This window comes from Haliotis cracherodii, unplaced genomic scaffold (assembly GCF_022045235.1).
Source record: "Haliotis cracherodii isolate W230 unplaced genomic scaffold, xgHalCrac1.p SCAF_9, whole genome shotgun sequence".
In the NCBI taxonomy this organism is placed as follows: Eukaryota; Metazoa; Mollusca; class Gastropoda; order Lepetellida; family Haliotidae; genus Haliotis; species Haliotis cracherodii.
The window spans coordinates 43323040-43342921 of record NW_027266343.1 but is presented as its reverse complement, the minus strand read 5'-3'; the positions used below and the strand labels follow the sequence as shown (position 1 = coordinate 43342921).

General features: G+C 38.6%; 1 protein-coding gene across 6 annotated transcripts in view; it reads left to right on the top strand.

The window, feature by feature from the left end:
* Positions 1 to 1954: 1954 nt before the first annotated feature.
* The window catches only part of LOC139452614 (inositol hexakisphosphate and diphosphoinositol-pentakisphosphate kinase 2-like), a 79179-nt gene continuing 61251 nt past the window's right edge, over positions 1955 to 19882 (top strand). For all 6 annotated transcript variants that reach the window (XM_071234146.1, XM_071234149.1, XM_071234148.1 and 3 more), the window contains exons 1-7: positions 1955 to 2041; positions 7236 to 7478; positions 8069 to 8364; positions 9160 to 9245; positions 10187 to 10338; positions 15023 to 15124; positions 17183 to 17344. In XM_071234146.1, the coding sequence (XP_071090247.1) occupies positions 7326 to 7478; positions 8069 to 8364; positions 9160 to 9245; positions 10187 to 10338; positions 15023 to 15124; positions 17183 to 17344 (951 nt within the window). In that variant the 5' untranslated portion in view covers positions 1955 to 2041; positions 7236 to 7325. The remainder of the gene's footprint in view (positions 2042 to 7235; positions 7479 to 8068; positions 8365 to 9159; positions 9246 to 10186; positions 10339 to 15022; positions 15125 to 17182; positions 17345 to 19882) is intronic.

The window sequence follows — 19882 nt, the reverse complement described above, 5'->3', positions numbered from 1 at the left end:
TTGAAAATGTTTGAATTATTTTTACAATGTCATATTAAAACATGTCGGTAAGATAAATTCGTTGCAGCAGGATCACTCGGGGTATATCGGTTTTATGCGTACCTCTTTATGCGAGCCTCCGGCTCGTTCTTATAAAACCAAACGCAGGACGTCTAAAACCCCACATACCCCTCGTGATCCTGCTCCAACGTAAAGTATACCAGCACTTCATAATTACAGGGATGGTCGGGTAGCCTAGTGGTTAAAGCGTTGGCTCGTCACGCCGAAGACCCGGGTTCGATTCCCGACATGGGTACAATGTGTGAAGCCCATTTATGGTGTCCCTCGCCGTGATATTGCTGGAATATTGCTAAAAGCGGCGTAAAACCATACTCACTCACTCATAATTACACATGTCGCACATGTCATGTCAAAATGAAATTTGCGTCTATAGATGCTGCTGATGCAGCTTTTATTCCGGTAATGAGGCCACCGGCCCATTATACACGTGCAGAGTATGATGGCATACAAATATGACAGAGCGCTGAATTATAAGATTTACAATGCAGTATTCAAACTGTTAATATTGGAGTTAATTATATGACACAGGTATTCCCTTGAAAATGGAATTACGTTTCTTACCAGCAAGAAATACATATTTTACTAAATTGTTGCAAATACTTTGATTAGTCGAGCTGAATAATAAGGACATATTTTCTCACGACTTGGAAACATGTGATAATAATTGGGTATGAGATTAGACTGCAGATCAAGATAGAACGGACACACCATACAAAAGTGGAACTCATCTTCGATAGCACTTACAGCACAGAGGGGACAGAAACGTTCATGTCTTGGTGTATTATGATATCTGCCTGTTTCAACCATAAGACGATGATTGGATCCAAGAAAATTCAAGATATTAATTCGAAATGATGTTACATGAATTAATCGAATCCAGTTATTATATGAAAATTTATCCCTTACATCAGAGAACAATTCAAGCTTAGAACAAGATTCACAATTATTGTGAAACACTTGATTTTCAACGTCTACGCTCCTTTGCCTAAACTGATGTAAGAATAAGTCAGATCTACCAACACCCTGTTGAAGCCATACCTCTGCAAATCCGTAAGAAAACAGCAATGATTTAACCTTGAGTATATATATAAAATTCAATTACCTCCGTCGTGAGTCTTTTTCTCTATAGTACGAACATAGTTTCTTTAAAATATAATGTCTTTGCACATCACAATTAATGGTATTAAAAAACAAAACTGTGCCGAATAACAAATTTCTGTAGAAATCTTCCAGAATTTACATGTGAAATATGTGAGGTGGATGTTGAAACATCCAAAATGGATGTCACTGACGGTAGATCTCATATCAGGTCAGTTACAGCAATCTTGGGTCCCGTGAATATTCCGGGTTAAAATTGGTCGTCAGCAATCCATGCTTGTCGAAAGAGGCGACTAACGGGATCGGGTGACTCGCTGACTTGGTTCATGCATGCCATCGTATCCCAGTTGCGTAGTCTAGATCGGTGCTCATGATGTCAATCACTGCATGGATTGTTTGGTCCAGACTCGATTATTTACTGACCGCCGTCAGTTAGCTGGAATATTGCTGAGTGCGACGTTAAACAACAAACAAACAAACAATCATCTTTGATCTTTACTGACGGTATACTCACTCATACGGGGTTTGTAGTTCTGCTCACTGATTGGTCAATCTCATCTTGAGGCACCATCAAGTGTCATTGGATGGTACGCTATATTATCGCGGTAGTTAATTTCACTAACGACGTAATTACAAGTATACCAGAACTTCACAATGACATGTTAACATTTTTTTCTAATGTTTCCCACAAAACAATCTGTGGTACAGATTTCCAGAAGTTGCCGAGTAAGCAGAGGTCAATGAAGAAGGTCATTGCAAGAGTTGTCTTCTCTTGATTGTTTTCACTTCCGTTTTGACAATGGCAACTACGAAAGAATGCAGACCTGTGTAACTGCATAAATGATGTTTTTTCCATTGGTTAACGAGAAAAAAACATAACACGGTAGGTAAAATAACTCCCTTCTTTCTAATATATTGAATGCTTTCATCATAACTTACTAAATATCTAGTCAAAGGCGGTGTATTCATAACGCTCAACAGTTAGTCAGTCCCAGAGGTCGAGCAGACGTGAATTTATTCTGTTCGTGTAAGATATCTGAGTGAGATCCCAGTGTCTTGTATTCCTTACTTAACAACCTTCCAAACCGGTGTTCAAAGGCGGATTTGAATCTTATGGTGCCAGTTTTTGGTTAATGTTACTTATTACCTCAATTTTTTGTCGACTCAAAATATGTACTAAAATGACAGCATGTACTGAAAGGTAGCATGGTACGCTATCTTGTCGCGGCAGTTTTTTAATAATGGATCGTAATGGCGCACCCATACTAACCTTTTAAATATGTCATACGAAAAATGTTTCTTCTCCTTTGTTCAACATTTATGACACATGAAATAAGGATTGATTGAGGCTGAATTTCCTTACCGAGTTCGAGCGACTCAAGGTTAGGTAACTCTATATTTTCGTGTTATCACTATCTTATGATGTGATATGCGTGGAATATGCGGTTTACATCATTTCTAGTTTTGGATTATGCATGATAAGTATGCGTATAACCTAGGTTGGGTCAGTCGACATTGTCCAAACAAATGGGTTCTTTTCTTACCAAATGGAGGTAGGGGTACTAATATCACTTCAAAAATCATCTAGAAAGTATCATAAACTTGTAAAGAATTAACGTGTATAGTTATGAGTAGTCGTGACATACTGCAACTAGACCTGTTTTCGATCAAGTGATAAAATATCATGCTTATATTTGCATAAGTAAACAGTTGGCGGAGGGTATGGATTACGAGATTTACTGATACTAGTAGTGGGACGATACACCGATGCATTGGTGGATCGTAATTTTTTACTTCTTGATGTAAGTATCAATCACAATCTTACACTATGTAAAAGGTATCGATTCTTACCTTATATGTATTCTTTTATTAATGTTACACCAAACACTAATTATAAGTGAAAATGAGTCGTGAAAAAGTAAATGTTTTCATCCATTGCACCATGCCGGACACTGCCAACTGTAAATCATTAGTGTGCCAGATATTTGGCCATCCTCTCTATGAAAAAGATGGCTTACGCACCACAGATAGAAGCACATGCACGTATTGTGATACATATCGGATCGTGAGCAAGGTATTGTGATACATATCAAATTTCACAGTTGGTGTACCATCCAAGCCCCACCCGATACTGCGATACTATAGAGCCCATGATACTATAGAGTTATACTACACCTGTGCCAAGAACAACATCCAATAGCTGTGTGAACTCCTAGTTATTCCAATGGTCTAGCCTTGATAGGTCTTGTATTCTAGTTTGTTACATGGTCAAGCGAATCGTCAATGATCATTCTGGCTACCCTCACATCATATTGGTTGTTATCACAGGGTTTCCCCTGACGCAGAATTCTTGCGTATATGACTCTCAATTAAGGAAAAATGCGTCCAGAAATAAATGACTGCGTCATGACTGACGCAATTTCAAAATATCTATGTTCATGATGTTGTTTACCAGCTTTGGAATGAAAATATTACAACTACTCACCTGAACTTAATTTATAAACATTTTCCGAAGACAATATATGTAAAAGTCTTAAAATTTACGTCTAGTTTTTAATTGATCGTCGTTTTTAGAAGTAACATAACTTCGCATAACACCACTGCCACAGGCTAATTTGCATAGCCTGTCACATCACCAGACTTTTCTCTCGTTTTAAAACAAACGCTAAAATCAGAACAGCCGGGGGCTTTAACATATTGTTTTGCATAATTATATAGATATGCTACTAAAACTGTGCGACTATGAGGTACACGACAAAATATATTTATTCATCAAAGTGAACGTAACTCTCACACTCCGTGTGGCTTCGATGACAGCACATGATGTAAACAAAGGAAAACTACGCTAATGGACAAGGTTTTTCACGTTTCGGCATATTTTCTCACTAAAAGTTAACCATGACATATGTTTATCTAGATGTGTAGACTTGTAAAAAATGAAACAAAAGAAAATATTATCATTGTTGTGGTGAATAATGTGATATGGCGCGGTCACAGTATGTGGTTAAGCGGAACCCTATGGAACGGGGTAAACAGAAGTTGTAAGTATCGGAGGGACACATGTTTTTGCCGAAATTTAGGTAAACATTATTGAATGAAATTTTAAATAAAATTAATAAAATAGATGACAAACATAAGGTCAGATATACAGAGAACACATTTTTATTACCAGATAGTGTAACAACAGGATTAACTTGGGTAATTCAATTCGGATTTGTTATGCTATTTCCGATGACAGATCATGACAGCCTGAAATGAGACTGAAGAAAAGTTTGTGCGTATTATACACGAGAGATATTTTTTTCAGGATTTAATTGCCCATAATTAGGGGAGGGTATTATACACGAGTGTGTATTATACACGAACAAATATGGTATATACGAAATGTAAAGCTTTGGGCGTGTTTGTTGTTGCTAATAAACTGTATTCAACCAGAAAATATTACGAGTGTTCACAAGTCTTCAGTTCAACTTCACTGTTGATAGATAATACAAGATAACTGGATAAAAGATGTAAATGAGTTAGTGGTATTAAATTATAATCTGACATGAAATGTATTTTAATATCCACCCATGATTAAAAATTATGTCTCACTGTTGAGACTGATGTTATTTATTCATCCTGTATAAGTGTCACTGTAAATTGTTTCATGAGCAGTGAAGTAATTAAAGAAAAAAATAAAACCAATAAACTTTGTTTTTCATTCATATATCCTTTATTTCTCTGTAGTACAATCAGCTGAGAACATTAATTAGCACTTGTTAACTTAAACTAAAGACATATAATATTTAAGTGTAACATTAACAAAAAACTTTCCAAAAATATTTTTGACTCCCAAAAATTCATAGGCTGAGTCAAGGGGACTCTCAGATATTGGAGTCTAGGGGGAACCCTGTTATCATGAATGTATCTAGGATTCTAAGTTAAGTGCCCTTGCATTTTGGGAAAATATTATTTTTACTATATTAAGTTCTTTACTATATTATGACTTTACATTAAATGAAATACTGTACAGTTTAGCATTCCATGTTTCTCTTTGGTGGTCTGGTAATCATTATATCATAGTTGTCAGCTTGACTAAGCCATCACAGGGAAATTTGTAGTTCCCATTCGTTAATTTATACTAACCATGCTAACATTTGCTGCACTCTTGAAACCAAATACTGGCTTCTGAGCAGGTCTAGTTATATATTTTATAGCCCAAGTTTATTATAATATATATATATATGATGTGAGCAAGGTTCACTCTAGAAGTTTCTGACATGGGTAATTTTTCTGAAAATTTGAAATATTCCAGAAGTTGCCTATACAGCACAATGTTAAAATGCCCCATTGTCTTTGAAAATGTAGGCATTTTTTCCAATTTAGGGGCTAAAAGCACAAGGTCCCACCCTAGAATTATCCATGTATGAGCATATATGAAATATGATGTACAAATGTAGCTGGTATGTTCAAATTGATGTACAAGATTATTTATTTTAATATGACATTGTAAAATCTTGAACATCCTCCTAGCTATTATGACACTATGACATATGTTATGTTATGAATCAATGTAGGCCATTTAAAACAGCACTATAGATAAAAACTTTATTACTAATCTCACATTGAAGGGTTGCCCAGCATCTTACTGTGCATGCTACTCTTTCTAATTTCCGAGTACTGGGTCAGCATGTGTTGCACTGAGGTAGATACAGTGAGTATTATTTAACTTGTCCAAATCTCATAAGGACTTGTGTTTGTTGTGGAATTACTAGATCTTTTAAAAAAGCTAGTTGTCCTTCTGATTTTCACTGGTCATGCACAAGTTGACTGGTGGTCATGTTTTAACAGGACATGCTTGAGTACAGTGCTCTTTACGAATTGGACAAGTTAATCCATCACTGGTACAGAATGGTGATCCATTTGCCTGTCCTAACTGAAACTTTGTTGCAAAATGGGATGGATCAAAACATTTTCCTATTCATTGATTTAGAAAATACTTCTTTCAGAATGTCCACTTAACATGCTTAATAAATGTTATTAATTACTCTCTGTATGCATTTGAAATGTTGGTTAGAATATGTTTCTTACAATCTTTCTGCTTGTTCAGTGTTCCATTAATTTTTTAAAACATTTTCCCCCCTCCTGTAAATTGTAATACATGTACCACCTTAATTTTGAGTTGGACCCTGTGCAGCAGCAAAATGTAACACCATATAATAGTGTTTGATTGGTCTTTACTATTATTGCCTGCATAGTTAGAATAACATTTAAATAAATGAATATCTGTAGCAGCTGTAACTGTGCTACGAGTATCATCAGAGTTACTTTTTAAAAAGGTTGGAAGACCACAATGGATGTTTCGCTTTTCATACTAAACATTGATCATGTGTCATTTACTGCAATGGTGACTGACATATAGTCATAAGAACAACAGACATAAATACAGTCCCTGGAAAGTTCAAAGTCCAAATGATGATAACTGTCCACGTGACAAGATATCATTTGTATGCAGGCATCATATTCAGCTTCTTGGCTTAGATAAAGGTTTATTTCATCTGTATCACTTTTATTTGTCAACAATGGTGTTATTCCTTGATTTTTGTAACTATTTTACCAATTTCAACCAATTATTTAGTTCACCACTGAGTATAAGAAGTAGTCTATCAGTATCACCATCAGCTGATCAGCTGTCCAGCCATCTATTAACATGATACTTTCGGCTGGTGAACTATGGAGATTATGAAAAGGACCATAATGTGACTTGGATTTCTTAAAGGCATGGAACATTGATAATCTATTGTGTAAAAATAGTAAATTGTGAGGTTAGATATTTAAGAGTCATCTCCTCTGAAACCATGTAAACCAAAACATGCACAAAGCTGATATATTTGGTAAGATATGTTGAACTAAAATGAGGTTCAGATTTAATCATTGAATTTACATAAACAATTAAGGTTGTTGTTTTTCTCTTCGAGCATGTTCGGGTTGAAAATTAAATTAAAGAAAAGGTATTGTTTATATTTGTGTTGCAGCTTTGTATTACAATACAGTACTGTTTAGTCATATAATTACACCATCTTATTTTTTTAAAGGTGACAGACCGGTGTAGATATGCACCATGAGTTATGGATAAAGATGTTACAAGACCTTCTGAGACGTAGGTGCTGACCACATATTGAAACATGGAGGGTAAGGAGGAGCTACCAATTCCAGGCATCTGGGTGAACGTCACCCCTGCAGAACAGGAGGCAGCAGGGGGACCACATTCCCCAAGGGTGAAGTTCATGATCGGTGATGACTTTGAAGATAGACCTCGCAGTCCAGGTTGCTATGAGGTAAATATTTAAATATAAAACTTAAAAATTTGAATGTCTATTTCTGTAGTTTTAAATTACTCCATGTAAAAAAATTAGTTGTATTTGTCGAGACTTCATCTTTCTAATTCTCTTGTTTTACTAACTTAATTATCACCATCCTTTTGGGCTGATATTTTACCTATGAGTTGCATAGAGTTTCCTGAATATGTGGAAGGTATTTCTGTATTAATCTTTCAGATCTGTCGTATCTGTCCTGTTAAAGGATTTGAAACAAGTTCCAGATGTTAGAATATAAGAACTTTCTCCTGTGCCCCAGTATGAAACTCAATGACCTAAAGATGACGTCTACTTCTTTCATGTCTATTTTGAGCCCAATTCTGCATAATCCGGGGGATCCTCAGGTCTTTGAGGTTTGCTCCTATATTGAACTTGAATCTTAGGACCCCCTCATCTCTATCATTCAACATTAGGGTTATGACAAGGACCCCTTCACTTTCATGCTTAATTTCAAACACTACATTATCATCATTCCTCATAAGCATGATAAGAGGCTTGAAAGAAAATTTCCTTCGTAAGCATGTATGATATTTAAAACATTTCTATTTCAGCGATCTGATTCTGGTGACAGAAGGATTGTGGTTGGGGTATGTGCAATGTCGAAGAAGGCAATGTCCAAGCCAATGAGGGAAATTCTTCAAAGACTTGAACATTTTGAGAGAATACAGGTTCTGGTGTTCGAGGAATCTGTAATCTTGAATGATGCCATCGAAGACTGGCCTATCTGTGATGCTCTTATATCTTTCTACTCAAACGGCTTCCCACTTAACAAGGCCATTGCCTATGAGAAGCTTAGAAAACCTTTTGTCATCAATGACTTAGAAAAACAGTATTGTCTGAGAGATAGGTAAGTTTTTGATCATACTGATGGAGCAATCAAAGGGGTATAACCTTATTGGCTGAGGAACTCTTGGGTGTTCATTTGCAGGCAGAGACTTTTGTACTCTTTCTATTTTTTGTCATAAAACCATGTCTGTTGGTCCTATCAAAAGTTGATAAAGTCACAAAAAGGTTCAGTCTTTTGTCTCTAGCCAAATCACTTGAACGTGAAGAAAGGCAAATCCCAGTAGCAAAAGATCAAACTAGTATTGTTGACATATTTTTGTGTGTTTCAAGTATTCATTAACACTTCATGATGTTAAAGAGTCAGTGCAAGCGATGACTTAGTGAATGTTTTCAATTTACCAAAATGTGGATTAAAATTTATTATGATTTTTGCTAGTTGGCAAATGATGTGCTACTGTTGCAAACACAAAAAGTAAAAGTTATAGTCCACAAGGAAATGTAACTTCATGTAGTCTAAGTCTAACAGACTGCTTTTAATTTCGAACATTGATGTGACCACTAAACTGCATACCTCATCACCTTTGTCCGTCGAGCATTTTACTAGAATGTACATAGAATTTTGTTTCACTTTGTCAAGATAAGTTTGATCATGTTTATGATCAAATGTTAATTTCATGTTCATTTAGATTCATAGTAGATAGCGTATAATCTTAAACTATCATCATGTTTCCAACATGTTGGAAGTTTTTGAAGTCATGTGAGAAATTCTTAGAAAGTAAGAATCAGAAAATGTTACATGTCATCTCATTACTTCTTTAATAATGTTAATTAATGGAATATTTACATTTTATTTTAGGCGACAAGTGTACCAGATTCTAGTCCATGAAGGAATTGCTCACCCAAGATATGCTGTCCTCAACAGAAATGAAGAAAAAGCTATCAGTTAGTGCTTATGAAATGTAGAACAATACTGCTCTAACTGCTCTGGGTCAATGATTCTTATCCAGATCTTTAGAGATATAATCTTCTGTTTTTATTTTGAAATCAAGTCTGAGTTTGGACTGGAGTTTACCAAGTTCGCAGCAGTCCTTATACATGTATATCACAAATAGTTTAAATTATTACTAACCCACACATCTTTTTCTATTAAGGGCAAAAAGTTATGCCACAATAGAAGTACTGCTAAATTCTTTTAACAGTTTCTAGTAATAATTGTCGACAGTTAGATTAAAAGGTAAATGATTGATTTTAGATTCCCTGAGTGGACACAAATTATCTGATGTCATTGTAATTTGTATACATAGTATATACAGTTTTATTAATGAAGCATGAAAGTCAAGAGCTCCTTGTCATAGTCTTAATGTTAAAAGGTAATGATTAAGGGGATCTCTAGATCTAATTACCATAGGAGCAAACCTCAAGGACCTCAAGACTTCCCTTAATTTCGAACACTGTACATTTATCTATGGAAAGTTGTTAAATGTTTTGAAGCAAGACAAATGTATGCACTACAGTGGCAGTGATAAAAAAACTGGAAGAGCCTTGTAGCCCATCGAGTATATCATTATTAATAATGTTATATATCATGTACATGTATTATAAGGATAACCATAAAGATCTGGAAGTAACCATACAGACACATACAGTGCTTTACAGATCACATTAAGTTCAATTTCTCAAGTTTTGCTGGAACCTCAGCAATAGAAACTAACAGTTTTAATCAACTAGTCTTTATAATGATAACATAAAGCAAAGCCGATAAAAAGGGCAAATTTCTACTAGTCCTTATGATACCTTAACTACTAGGCAGTTTGGCAATGACTATGGGACTAGTGCCATTTTCTATCGCTGAATCTCTGGTAACATTAGCAACTCTTTTTCAGGTCAATATGTACAGACTGAAGACTCAATAGAGATAGATGGTGTCTTGTTTCCCAAACCCTTTGTAGAGAAGCCTGTGGATGCAGAAGACCACAACATTCACATCTATTTCCCTATGTCAGCAGGTGGAGGTAGCACACGTTTATTTCGTAAGGTACGACAGGTATGGGGTTTCCATGTTTCTGGTTGCTCCCAGTTTGCTTTGTGTTAGCAGTCACTACAATCAGTTCCTAGCTCTGTATTGTTTGAAACTGGCCTGTCAACGCTCTGATCACATCTTTAAAAATTTTGATGCAAGGAAAAAAGAGGTACCGTACCTCATGCTCATCACAGACTAATGAGGATCAGGTGGTAACATGTTGTGATCTCGCTGATTATGTCTTATTGTGTCCCAGTCACATGAATCTTTGATTGTGCAGTCACTGGTTTGTCTGATTTTTTCTCGATTATTTTCACGTGTAGCCTTGGCATAGCTGAAAAAGTGGTATTACCGCTGACTTAAACATTTATTAAATTTCACCAACTTGTTAGCTAAACATAGATTCATTAGACTAGGTCATGCCTAGGTCAACCTCTATATGGCTCATGAAACATATGGAGGTTAAGGGTGAAATGATACATTGATGCACGGGTGCATCATGAGTTTTCATGTGATGATACGAAACAAGATAACCTTTTTTCTGTATCGATACAAGATGATACACGTGTTAAATAACTACTTTCTACTCATTTAATGAACCTCAACATTTTTGTCAGTCATATATTGCAAAATGTGTTGTAAATTTTAGTGTTTCAAGTTCACTTTTAAAAATAGCCACTTTGAACATGTGTCTACAGCTGGCTTTTTCTTCTGAACCTGCTCAGAAATATAAAAGTCAAGAAGTTGCCTCGCAATTTGACGTAAATATGTGTATCGCAATACTTATCATATCGTGATTTATGTACCATGATACATAGCGTAACGTGACCTAGCTGTGTTGTTTCACCCCTAAAGCTAATGCAAATGTATAACACCAGTAATCAGTTTAAATGAAATATACTTCATGATAATTTCCTGTTTTAACTCTTAGGATTACTTGAGTTGACAGGCCAGCTGTATAAGCATCCTTTACATGTATTCATAGCTCAGTGGTGATGGGTAAGCAAAACAGTAGCCAGGGTAGCGGCAGAGATCGCAGGTGCATGTGTCATGCTTTTGGTTAATTCGCTTCATATTTCAGTTTAAACCCCTTTGGAGATTATATGCCCAATAGTTCTCAAATACCAAATACTTTTGTGGTTAAAATGGAATATCTGGCTGATTGTTTGTCATTGTGCCTTGATGGCACGGGTGATGATTTTTGGATAGCTGTTCATGCTATCAAAATAATGTTTGCCTGGTCCAGACCTTAATATTTACAGGCCAGTGATAGGGATGGAGTAGTGCCGATGATGAGGTGAAACAACATTCTCAGCTCCCCATTATGTTTTTCAGACAATTATCATGGGTACTGAACTATTTACATTTTTTGATAAGGTGGGTTTTTTTTACATTTAATTAATACTTTTTTTAAACAGTAAAATGTTTATTGGAAAAATCTGAAAACTCCAATTTGATAATTACCACATTGCAGGTTTTATGAAAGCATTCTGTTAGAGTAAGTTGGTATCAGTGATATATCCTAGCTTGTTCCTCGAGGTTATATTTTGTACAAATGTAAGATGACATTTAGTTTTTTAGGAAGATAGTGGATTATTAAGAGAATGCACATAATTTGTAGAACATATTTTTTTTCAAGCAAAACTGTAGATTTCTAGTTTTATTTGACCATGTTGTCTGGTATTATCATGTTTTTGTCAGTAGTATAGAGATACCATTCATCATGTTCTGTTTAATCATATCTTCATGTACATTTCCACTAGTAATTGCTATATGTTGCATATAATATTATTAAGAAAACTATTGGTATATTGTACAAAATTGGCTAATGTGATTATGGTGATCAGAAACCGTTGTTGTTGCTGTCATTTAGATCAACATCACTTGTTAAACTAAAAGTTGAATTCAAAATATTAAAGTTATGAAATTGCTATTCATTTCATTGTTTTACTTATTCTGCGTTACTCCTCAATGCATTTACTGCTTACTTTTGACAGAAATGAAGCTGTGTGGGGTCCAGCTGAAGAAAACGTTGTTCCAACTACCCTGATGCAGGGCCCAAGTGCAGTACCCACTGATCCCAGGAAGAATAGGTCTTCAGAAACCCATGCTTGCCGTAAAAGGCAACTATGCTTGTCGTAAGAGGCAACTAAAGGCACAGGTGGTCAGACTCACTGACTTTGTTGATGCATGTCATCGTATCAATGCTCATGACATTAATCACTGGATTGTCTGGTCCAGACTCGATTATTACTGCTTGTTGCTTCAATAAATTGTCCAGTCTTTGGTCTAACCTCTCGTCTTGTTTATAGCCTTGCTGTGTACATTTTACTCCGTCCTGTGATTGTTGGAGTCTTTTTTTACATGTAGCTGTGCTTTTAATTCCAGATTTGGACGTGAAATGTGACTTTTGTCAACGTTTTTCATCTGTGTATATGTTGTTCCAATCTGCCATTTTGAATTGCCATCGTGTCTTGTGTTTTTGTGGTATACTTTATGTCTTACGGTGTAGCTTGGTATTGGTACATGCTAATTATATTTAGCATCTAAAAACTTTTTAAACTGTTATACACTTTCTTCTTGCACTCATATTATCTCGTATCCCATATGATTCAGAAGATCAAGGCAACCAAGAGCCTCGCTCTGATTTCGATTGTGCCTTGGTGGCCGGCGAGTAGGTGGTTGTAGATCTCAGAAGTCTTGCATGAAGTGATCCACCAGGATGGCCAAACCTATACTCATCCATCCACACAGCAGGTTACCACCTGCACGAATTGCTCATCTTAAGAGAGTGCAAGGCATTAAGGGTTATTCAGCGCAGGCAGCTAAGGTCTTTGCTATGGTACACAGAACTTCGACCCGAGACCTTTATGATGATAAGTGGTGATCCTTCAAAACCTTTGGTAAAGGAAAGGATTGGGACCCCACTTCAGCTTCTCCTCAATTCTTGGCTGAATACCTCCTTTATCTGCGTACCAAGCAACACCTAAAAGGCAGCTTCATTACTACGTATTTGGTGACTCTCAACTCGGTGTCGGCAATTCCGGAAGATTGGAAGATGACCAAGATCCGGGAACTGCAGGCTGTTTTACGCTCCTTTAGCCTTGACGAACAAAATGCCAAGTTTCGCCCTCCTGCGTTGGATCTTAATGTGGTACTTCTCCACGCTGCATTTTTTATAACCTCACAAAGAAGACGATCTTCTTAATGGCGATGGCTATGGCGGAAAGGGTTAAAAGAGCTTCATGCTCTTGACATTACCAGTGTATGCTTTGAGCTTGGTGCGCTCAGATTTGCTGGGTTTTCATTGCCAAGAATCAATTACCGGGACAGCAAAACAGGTCATTCTCCATATCACTGTTATCATTCATTGTGGGAGCCAATTACGAGGAGGAACTGTTATTGTGCCCCGTGTACGCACTGCGAGTTTACATCTGTTGCTCCAAGGCTCGGAAATGTCTGTTTATTCCCGTCTACCAGACTACCTCAACTTAAGTCAGCCGCAACAGCAACACCATATCATGGTTGGGTGCCATCATCGTTCAGGCTTATGAGATTGCCAACCTTTGGATCGCCACCGAGGGCTAACAATCCTCATGAGATCCAGGTCCAGGTAGTTGCTTCTACGATGGCTCTACACAGTATCTGCTGTATTAGAGCTATCATGGAAGGATGTTTTTGGTGGTCCGACACAGTCTTTGCAAGCCACTACCTGAGGAATGTGGCCTTGGAAGATGTAGAAGGCGTTCATAGTTTTGGTGGGGCGGTCGGGTAGCCTAGTGGTTAAAGCGTTCGTTCGTCACGCCGAAGACACGGGTTCGATTCCCGACATGGGTACAATGTGTGAAGCTCATTTCTGGTGTCCCCCGCCGTGATATTGCTGGAATATTGCTAAGAGCGGCGTAAAACCATACTCACTCACTCACTCACTCATAGTTTTGGTCGTAGCCCAGCAGGTCATGAAATCCTCGTTGCCATTGAAAAGCTCCTGTCCAGAGCCAGCCTTACCCGACTCAAGCAGTGTTCAAACACTCAACAAGAGGCTCATTCTGCTGCCCAGCAGTTGGCTTGGTAAATCTGTACCTAGACTTTAGCGCACAGTAATTTCTCTTGCTAATCATTACCGGGGCGTACTCATACACTCACACCGTCTGCGGAAAGGATTTGTAGAAGTATTTGCAGATCTGCGCAAGTGATGTGCTTAATAACTGCCATGAACTACTGGATAGTTTATGTCACAGTCATACAGCCATACAGTCTGATACAGACGCATTAAGGAGTAATGCAGGATAAGTTTAAAAAAATTAGTAAAGTCTAAATATTTTAAAAAATTTGTATACTTATCCTGCATTACTACATCTAAGGCCCAATCGTTGCACACCTTCATCCCCACAATCTATTCAGATGTGAAGTTGCGTGATGTCATCACTCCGAGGTCACATGGGTATTGTGCTTGGGTCCTGCATCAGGTTGGCTAGAACTTTTTCTCTTCAGCTGGACCCTGAACAGCTTCATTATGTCAAAAATTAAGCAGTAAATGCATTAAGGAGTAATACAGGGTAAGTATACAAATGTAAAAAATATTAAGATTTTACTCCTAAATTTAAGTATAGTTATTACAAGAGCCTTTCATCATGTTCATAGCTGTTATTTGTAGTTCATAACTGACTTCAATATTGGCCTTGACCTTGCATTGCAGGTTCATGACCGCAGTAGTGTGTACTCTGTTATGAGTCGTGTCAGGTCTGCTGGTTCATATATTTATGAAGACTTCATGCCGACAGATGGCACTGATGTGAAGGTATGTACTTGAACACTTTAATTTATTGATGTCCTGGTGAGAGAAACAGGGACAGAAGTAATTTTTTAAGGCTTCAGTTATGAACATATTATTCAATCATGTAGCTACAGAAAAAAAATATTATCCCTCAGAATGTTGGCTGGACAGTCAATAAGTATCACATCTTTCTATCATAAATATTCATCCAATTTTTATTCTTTTATTCCACCTTATTTCCTCCGATTCGGACAAGACAACATAAGGCAAATGATTAAATAAAATATTTATTGTTTTGGGGTTAATTGGGGATTCTCGTTGAGCCGGTAGCACACTGTTTATTGACAAAATAGAACGCTACTGCTTTACCCCGATGGGTAAGCTAACTAAGGGTGTGCTACGTGACAGAATTGAGATACGCTTTCAGTCTGCTGTAGTCTTGACGCCAGACAACCGATACCCTGACGGGTATAACTAGCTACAGATGACAGTGTAGCTGGCCAACGATACCCCGACGGGTATAAACTAGCTACATATAACCGTGTAGCCAACAGACAATACCCCCACGGGTGTAGCTGACTGAAGGTGTATGCCCTACCAAAGCAACTGTAAATTGTTGAAGATAATCTTGGGGTGATACATGCCGCCTATGCCTTAGGGGTTATGATGCCGCTGGCTCCACTAGAATCCCATGATGTACATGGATGGTGGTACAAAACACAAGACCTGCAAAAGCATGAGCTAGACCAGAACATGATATATACATATTTAAGCAAGTTATAATAAATGTGTTAAATGTGTCGGAGGACATCACCTAAACGGATGAGAAGAAGATCAAAATGCTGGGAGCGATCGATGACCTGCAAATAAAGGTGGAGGTGGGATAACATTTGCACTTAAAATTACACGAGACACGATTAATGGCTGACTGCATGCGCACGACCTATGTCTACCTGGCTAATACCAAAATATGGATTGATAAACAAACAGTGGTTGAACTGCATACACATATTTACATAGTTAAAAACACCCAAATACAAACTGATATGCGGACGTTGATTATAATAAGGCATTAGGATAATTAAGTTCTGTCATATAAATAGGACTAATATTTTATAAACAGTGATTGCAAGGCCGCTGTGTATTCCCATGGTTTTAACAGAAGTAGGAATATATGAAATGGAAAGTGATCATACCGTTGTGATGCGATGTAAGGTTATTAAACCCAGGTTAGAGATACACGCATGAGATATAAATGGTGTGCTATGTAGGGACCTTGTCCGACCAGAGGATGCCATAAACTATACTGAAATATTTAAGTACTAATATAATTTAACAAAAAGATGAGATTTCGCATTTCATAGTTTTCCGCTTGCCACCACCACCTCAAGGTTAGAGGTTACTGTTCTTGTTTAATAAGTGGGACTTGTCTAGTAGATAATTATAATTATTGTCAAACTCTGTTTATAATAGGCAACATGACACTAAAAATCTTGGGAAATTTAGGGAAACACACTCTGTTATTCTTGAAACCCTGCCTTTGGGACAATTGTGGACATCTACGAATGTATACAGAGGGACAATACTGAGTTGGATAAATCCAGACAATTTTACTTGGAATGGTGCTTTCCTGATTAAGTGTTTTACTGCATTTAGTCCATGGTTAGTGGGGGCCTAGGTAGCCCAGTCGTCTAAGGTGCTGCGATTCGCTGTGCAGAGTTGTGTCCCTTGGGCACGCCAGAAACCTATGATTGTGGGTCGAATCCCAGTTCGCGACGATTATGTTGCAAGGTTTGTGAGCACCATACCCTTGCTGGTGGGTTTCACTGAAGTGGTAAAACGTGAGAGACCTGCATCACTTTGGGATTTCCTCCCACATTAAGCTGACACACCGTGATATAACTGGAATACTGTTAAAAGCGGCGTTAAACCCGACTCACTCACCCCACGATTAGTTTTTGACCAGTCTCTTTTGTAAAATAGGAACACTATATTTGGGAAAATGGTTTAATTTTGAACTGGTAAGACTAGAAGTTTTATATTATGTGGTCTGAAATAATACATTGAGGTGTTATGATCCAGGTATACACAGTGGGTCCTGACTATGCCCATGCCGAGGCCAGGAAATCCCCAGCACTGGATGGGAAGGTGGAGCGGGACGTGGACGGGAAGGAGATCAGATACCCTGTTATACTTAGTGCCAAAGAGAAGATGATTGCCAAGAAAGTTTGTCTAGCTTTCAAGGTAAGGATACTTTAAAAAATATTTCCTTTTGACTTATAATAAAACAAATGCTTTAAAATCACATTGTGTAAACATACGATAATTGATAATAGGACAACAAGGTGCTAAATTATTTCATTATTTTTTATCCTGAAACAACACATTGTAGTTTCCTTCTTGACTTCGATCCTATAACCCAAAACCCAAAACATGCCTCTTCCTCCTCTGGGGTGCCCCTTCTTCCTCTTGAGTGCCCCCAGCACTTGGTTACCAACAGGAGTTATCTGTCCCTGATCCCTTCACTTGCTTTACATCGCTTGTGGTGATAGACGTGCACTTGCGATTGACTTCTATATCCTTGTGCTTTAAATGTTGTCGTCGTTCTTTCCAACTGTTTCTACGTCAGTGCCTGTTTAGGAGGATACTTCTTCACACTGTGTGAGAATTTTTCATTAAGCATGCAAATTTTGAAAAATTTAAAGGTCACATGGTGTGTTGGAAATATTTTCAACCGTAAAAGTATTTATGTGTTTCCATTCCCTATTGTATATTGCTGGTGTCATTTGCATTTGGTTTCTATGCTCTATGGGAGGTTTGTACATGCTTGTATGTGTTTTTTATATTGCGAAGCATGGCAGAAATATCTTTGACTATTCTGGTGGATGGTGCGAGCATAGCTGAAAATGTGTGTACGTGGTGGTGTGCTTCACATGTCACGGGAAAATTTCACAGTGATCCACATGTAGATTGTCCAGATTGTTGGAAATCTGTGTGTGACTTAGTTCCTCGCTGTGCTGAATGTAGCACGTTTTCCACAGATCAGGTTGAGGTTTTTCTCAAATGCATCATGAAGAAAAAATCTCAGGAGGCCTGCAGAGAACTGGTAATGTGGGAGGTGGCGACCATGACTACTGGCCTGGTCACGATGGCTGCCACGGTATATGTTTTCGCTGGGACAATTACGACTCTTAACAGCTTTTGCCTCTCTGGTCCAGACATCCCCTAGTTCTAGGAAGACAAGCTCTTTGGGGTCACCCACTGGTTCTTCTCCGAGTGCTGGTGCCGGTAGAAGAGCTGACTGGAACTTGAGCGTTATTGACTATGAGGCAAGTGCTGGGGGGGGACGAGGCACTGGTTGGAGCTTGAGCATCGGCATCGGTTGAGGCATCAATGGCAGCATGAGCCCCAGCATCTGCAGGGGAGCTAACAACGGCAATAGAGGCACTGGTAGGGCTTCTACCAGGGCGCCATTATAGTTCACACACTAGACTTGTGTCAATCAGAGCACCGCATGGAACATGGGCGCCTGCTAGAATTCGGGATGGACTTTGGCAACGGTGCCAGGCGCTTACCCACCGACTGATGCACGATTTAACCCTTTTGCACACCATGTGTAGTTATCCTAATCAGCTACACCATTGGATGGGAGCCATGGCATACAGATTACAACAGCTGTCTCCTCCCTTTCAAAATCAAGTTATTACAGTCAGATGCCTTAGGGTCTACACTGAGGATCTGTCATTATGTCCTGTGCCAAGCGTTCAGACATTACTTCGAAATGACGAAGAGTTCCAAGAAGCAGAGGAAGCGATTATTCCTACCTCTGGCGGCCAAAAGTAGAGCGGGGATGACGAAGATAACCGTGGTGTTTTGGCTTTGTGCTACATTTCTGCAGGCATATCAGCATGCAGGGTTGGACCCAATCAGGCACACCATCCCCATGAAATAAGAGCTTTGGCATTCTCGATGTTGGTACATATAAACTGTGCCATGACGGATGTCATCAAGGGGAGTTTTGGCCACAACGGCACTACATTCACTATCTTCTATCTGAGGGATGACCGCCTCCATGGTCTAGTATTAGGCCTGCAGAGAATTGGTAATGTGGGAGGTGGCGACCATGACTACTGGCCTGGTCACGATGGCTGCCACGGTATATGTTTTCGCTGGGACAATTACGACTCTTAACAGCTTTTGCCTCTCTGGTCCAGACATCCCCTAGTTCTAGGAAGACAAGCTCTTTGGGGTCACCCACTGGTTCTTCTCCGAGTGCTGGTGCCGGTAGAAGAGCTGACTGGAACGAGCGTTATTGACTATGAGGCTAGTGCTGGGGGGGGACGAGGCACTGGTTGGAGCTTGAGCATCGGCGTCGGTTGAGGCATCAATGGCAGCATGAGCCCCAGCATCTGCAGGGGAGCTAACAACGGCAATAGAGGCACTGGTAGGGCTTCAGCCAGGGCGCCATTATAGTTCACACACTAGACTTGTGTCAATCAGAGCACCGCATGGAACATGGGCGCCTGCTAGAATTCGGGATGGACTTTGGCAACGGTGCCAGGCGCTTACCCACCGACTGATGCACGATTTAACCCTTTTGCACACCATGTGTAGTTATCCAATCAGCTACACCATTGGATGGGAGCCATGGCATACAGATTACAACAGCTGTCTCCTCCCTTTCAAAATCAAGTTATTACAGTCAGATGCCTTAGGGTCTACACTGAGGATCTGTCATTATGTCCTGTGCCAAGCGTTCAGACATTACTTCGAAATGACGAA